The sequence below is a fragment of the Anopheles darlingi genome, chromosome 3, assembly GCF_943734745.1.
Source record: "Anopheles darlingi chromosome 3, idAnoDarlMG_H_01, whole genome shotgun sequence".
Classification (NCBI taxonomy): Eukaryota; Metazoa; Arthropoda; class Insecta; order Diptera; family Culicidae; genus Anopheles; species Anopheles darlingi.
The window spans coordinates 57,159,542-57,164,541 of NC_064875.1; the positions used below are offsets into that span (position 1 = coordinate 57,159,542).

General features: G+C 46.9%; 4 protein-coding genes across 7 annotated transcripts in view; 2 read left to right on the top strand and 2 right to left on the bottom strand.

Moving 5' to 3' along the window:
- LOC125953919 (DAZ-associated protein 2) overlaps window positions 1–5,000 on the top strand; it is a 215,716-nt gene that overhangs the window by 187,170 nt on the left and 23,546 nt on the right. The gene's annotated exons all lie outside the window — the stretch shown is intronic.
- On the bottom strand, window positions 629–1,767 carry LOC125953917 (signal recognition particle receptor subunit beta). Its single transcript, XM_049683755.1, has 4 exons — window positions 1,611–1,767; window positions 1,230–1,539; window positions 1,035–1,160; window positions 629–955 (listed from the first exon to the last, which is right to left on the bottom strand). Exons 1-4 carry the CDS (start codon window positions 1,714–1,716, stop codon window positions 763–765), a joined length of 735 nt encoding a protein of 244 aa, XP_049539712.1. The 5' UTR covers window positions 1,717–1,767; the 3' UTR covers window positions 629–762.
- On the top strand, window positions 1,777–3,608 carry LOC125953910 (vacuolar fusion protein CCZ1 homolog). Its single transcript, XM_049683742.1, has 3 exons — window positions 1,777–2,113; window positions 2,178–2,275; window positions 2,334–3,608. The coding sequence occupies exons 1-3, from the start codon at window positions 2,030–2,032 to the stop codon at window positions 3,535–3,537; spliced, it is 1,386 nt and encodes a 461-aa protein (XP_049539699.1). The 5' UTR covers window positions 1,777–2,029; the 3' UTR covers window positions 3,538–3,608.
- The window catches only part of LOC125953903 (spectrin alpha chain), a 17,052-nt gene continuing 15,653 nt past the window's right edge, over window positions 3,602–5,000 (bottom strand). For all 3 annotated transcript variants that reach the window (XM_049683736.1, XM_049683735.1, XM_049683737.1), the window contains 2 exons: window positions 4,720–5,000; window positions 3,602–4,628 (listed from right to left, as the gene is read on the bottom strand). The exon at window positions 4,720–5,000 is cut by the window's right edge and continues 329 nt beyond it. In XM_049683736.1, the coding sequence (XP_049539693.1) occupies window positions 4,500–4,628; window positions 4,720–5,000 (410 nt within the window). In that variant the 3' untranslated portion in view covers window positions 3,602–4,499. The remainder of the gene's footprint in view (window positions 4,629–4,719) is intronic.

Sequence of the window (5,000 nt, forward strand, 5' to 3'; positions counted from 1 at the left end):
CCCGATACGTATGTTAGCGGGTTTGGGCTACTTCTGGAGTTGGATGAGAGCGGCGGATCTTACTTTTCCCCGTGGGGACGAGAGGACGGAGGTGCTTGGTGGTAATTTATTACGGTAATTTATGGCGCTCGCTGGAAGGCTGGCCTCTTCATCAGCCCGAAACAGGGTGCAAGGGACCTTGTGGTGTTGATGGTTTGTCCCTATACCTTCTTGCTTATCATACGCTTCAAGCGCTTTTGTGATCTTCGCATGCATTCGGAGATTCTTCTATCGATTGTGATCTAGCGCCGTTGTCCTTCAGCTCGTTAATCCAGTTTTATCAAACTTTAGTCTTCCTTTTGGTTTACGATTATTTTTTTACACCAAGGAAAGTTAAGGAACGCCCAATCCTGCAGGTTTTCTCGGGATATTGGATAGCTCTCATCGAAAAAAAAAGAAATTCATAACATATCAAACAGGGAACTCGATTGATCAAATAGTTGTAACCTTTCCAATCATAGTAATACTAGTGCAATAGTCTAGGTTCATTTATTAGCAATCGTTTGAATCAATATCAACCGTTTCTCAATATCAGACAACCGGTAAATGAACTTTAACATTATTTCAGCATTTTACACTCTACAGCACGTTCAGTCACACCATAATGATACATTTTATTCAACGGATTAAGAAATGAGCGTCCTACAAAACTGACGTCCTTATATCAAGCACACAAACACGCACTAAATGAGATGCCGACCCGTACCGTACGTTTAAATGCGCTCACAGCGTTTCGAGGAACGTGGTCAGCTCGTCCAGTTCCTGGTTGCGAGCCGAGCAAGGGACAAACCGGACGTTCTGCGAGACTTGTCCAAAATCAAAATCTACGCTATCGGATTTACCTAAAAATGCCACCGACGATGTGCTGTTATCAACCGATTGCAGCTGATTTTTTCTCGTTTGTCGCACAATGTTACTGCAAAGGAGAATCGTAAATTAGAGATTAGTGAATGAGAGTGAGCGTCCGAAGAGACTGATGAGATGATGATCCTTACAATTCTTTCTCTAGCATGCTTCGAATGGCCGATTCACTCTTCGCTATGGTTTCATCCTGTTTGTTACACAGCACAATCACGGGAAGATTGGCAATTGCTTTGTCCGCCAGGATGGTATACAGGAAGCTGCAAACGAAAGGCGATTAGTGATCAATCATTTTGGCTCTTAAGCAACACGATCTCGGCTACACTTACTCTGCTACATCGCGGATATCCTTTTGCACGGTGGCACTGTCGATCATGTAAACGATCGCCTTTGCGCTGGTTTTGTATTGATCGAAGAACTTGCCTCGCAAGCGCTCGTGTCCCGGCACGTCGACCACTTTCAACTCACGGCCCTTGCTCGTCGTGTAGGTGCCGATGTTCTCTTTGATCGAAGTGAATGTTTCTCGTTCATCGCCTAGGATCAGGTTGGAGAAAACGAACGTTTTGCCGGATTCACACAGTCCCGTGAACAGCACCGCAGAACGGACAGTCTTCTTCCGTTTCCATAGAAACAGCACCACTAAACGTCGGGGAGGGAGAGATAGCAGATGAAAACAGCGGAAATTCTACAACCAGAAGGCAGCAACTTACCGATGGTGATGAACACAATGGCCAATGCAATCAACACGGGCGTATAGTCAAGCTCCCCCAGCTTGATCGGTTCCCGTGCAGGCGCTTTTCTCCTGATTTTCTCCATCGTTTTTCTCGGATCAACCTGCGGAAATTCAACCGGACACCACGCACGTCAACACTGTTTGACAGTTTGCGCAAACGTCATCCGATTCGTGGCCAGCAGCTGAACTGTGAAGAGTTCGATAAACGACGAAGGAAATCACTGCGTTTTCACCGAAATGTGCAATTTTGGTATTGTTTTCCAGCAGATAACCGTAGGGATGATTAAATACAGCTTCTTATCGTTGGCTGGAAAAATCGCGGTCATCTTGTGATTTTGAGAATCAATCCCACAACAACCTCCTGGAAAACGTAAACAAACAACTCGCTCCGTGAAAATGAGTAACCGTGTGATAAAAGCAGAACTTTCTCTGCGGAGTTTTTACATTTTTAACTCAGCCTTCGGCCCAAAAGAGGGTGAAGTAAGTCTCATGTTAAGTGGCCGTGCAACGCTGTACTAAATACCTCCATTTCTACCTACCACAGGAGGAAAAGAAGGTGCTTTTCTACCATCCGCAGGACTCGGATATCGACACCAAAATAAAAGATGTTGGCCTCAGCGAAGCGATTATCAAGTTCAGCAAGTAAGGGGGACGTGCCACATAAGAAAGCGGATTATTGAATGCCTTCCTGTCTTTCCAGCACATTCGCCAATGATGATAGCGTGCAAACGCTGCACACGCAGAAAAGCTGCCAGTTTTATTATCAGCCCGAGCCGGGCTACTGGATGATCATGACCCTGAACGTCCCGTTCGAGCGAAAAACGCGCGATTCCGGTGACTACAATGAGTACCACGGTGATGCAATCCACGACACCGTCTATCAATCGGTGTTACGCCAATCGTACCGATTGTTCCGCATGTTCCATGGCACCTACGCGGACAATCTGCAACCGAGCGACGATCTAGACGCTCAGGCGAATCTGATCGGACAGTTGGAATCATTTTACCAAAGCTACATCCTGCACCTGCAGATGAAGAGATGTGACGTAGGAGACGCATTCGGGAGCGTTCAGTATCTACCCCTGAATCAGTTGCTGTTTCTGCGAGTGCAAAACTTCATTAACATGATCGAGGCCACCTTCGAACCGATCAAACATTGCATCTTCCTGTACCACGATCAGGTCGTCTGGAGTGGCATCAACCCGACCGATCTGTACACCATGTACGAGTACTTCCACAGTCCCATGTTCGATCTGAACGCCAGTCCCGAGCAGGCACGGTCGGTGTATGTGAGTGAGCAGGGTAAAACGAAGCGCTACACGCTGATGGTATGCCGTAAGGTACAGAGTATCACTTTGTGTCTGCTGCTCGATACAGCCGATAACGAGCAATCACTCTATCACGAGCTGAATGCCGTCATAAACCCACAGTTAACAAGCATTTCCTCCGACATCGGAGCGCACCTGCAAAGCAGTGGAGAACCGAACCATGGGATCGGTTGTTCCGGCAGTAGTAAGGACGATTCCGCCTCGGCTCCCAAGTTTATCTACTTCAACGAACTCAACCTTCAGCACCGGGGCACGGTACGATTAGGGCCGGCACAGTACCAAACGATCGGTGGTATCGGTGGTAGCAGCAACAGCAGTGGAGGAAGCAGCGGCAGTAGCTTACCGAATGACGTTATGAACCTGATCGTCGACCTGCTGGATGATGCGCGTAGCAATGAGCGAGCTAACGTGACCGATGAAACGATCGTCAAAACACACGACGATTACTGGATAGTGAAGCGAAGCTGTAACGCGCGGCACGTATTCATCATCCTAAACAAAAGCTCCACGCTGATCGACGTGACGGAGGAAACGAAGAAGATACTGGACCAAAATGTAAAGGGAATTTTCTTTTAGTTCTCTCCAGAGAACCTTCTGTTAACTGCTGCAAACAGTCTAATAAAAGTGCGATATATATACTACCGTTATCCTAGCCGAGACATTGCTTTTAATTGATGCAATCGTTTATTTCATATTTTTCAAGAAGATATAGCAATATACGACGGCAACCAGCGGTTCCGATCTTCGCTCGTTCGTTCGTAGCAACAGTGATGCCGATGGCCGATAGTAGTAGATAAATAGAAATACGTGTAGTTATATTTGTTATCGTGTATTCGCTGTGCCAAGGTGTGGCTTCTTCGTAGTTTGATTACTAATTTTTGCACTTCTGCTGGCAGCTTTCCTACGTTCTCTCGCTCTTCGACAGGAGTCGTGTGATTTCGCTCATATCGGTGTAAATAAATACTTTGCGTATCGCTTGCCAAAGGCATCAACAAACATGTTATAGAAGAGGGGAAACATAATAGACAGTTCTACTACAGTGCGGCCTAGGGATTCAGAACGGTGCGGATTACCACTTAACATCGACACATTCTCTCAAAAAAAAACTCGGACTGTGCGACAGCGACAGGAGCACACGACCTTCAAAGTCAATTTCATACGAAAAACTGACCAGAAATGAGTTTCAATTTCCCTTGCGCCACCACAGAGACGCAGCGCTTATCGTTCTTTACTGGGATTATCCTCTTTTCGAGCGTGTCGTGTTGTTTCGTTCATTCGCAGACCGACCACCGGCTATGGTGACGAGAAAAGCGGAAGGCGAAATGGCAGATGGCTCACTATATGCGTGCTTGCTTGCTTGCTTGTTGCTACGAGGCGCGTCACTTTCGCTCAAATATATAAATATATCAAATTCAAAGAAAATATATTATTCTCCCTTCCGGGGGTTGATTTGTTCTTATCGTCAAAAATGCATAAAAAGTCGAATTAGAAATACGAAAGTAGCAGAAAAGCTGGGCGCTAGGTGGTTAGCGCGACGCTTAGTTTTGGAATAACGTTCTGGTGAACTCCACGTAGTCGAGGGCACCCGTGATCGAATGACCGGTCTTCGGGTCGTTGTAGGGTTTCATGCGCTGCACACAGTAATCCGCCATATCTTTGGTGAGGTTCTGCAAGAGAGGCAAGAGAGAAAAAAATGAAACAATTTGAAGTCATGGGACACTTGAAAGAATCTCGTTGTGATTTGCATGCAATACTTACGGAGTACAATTCCTCCTTCGTGACGTAAGGGCGGGGACGTGGATCTGAGGCGGTGATGGCGCGGAAAGCATTCTCGATTTCCTCGAAGCTCTGCACGTTCTCCGTTTCCTTCGAGATCATGAAGGCAATGTACTCCTGCAACGACACCTGACCGTCGCGGTTCGGATCGACCACGTTCAGGATCTCCTCGAACTCCGGGTCAGGTTGTCCTTCCTCTACCATCGGCAGATCGTAACCGAGCGCACGAAGACAGGACTTGAACTCCTGGTGATTCAGCTTGC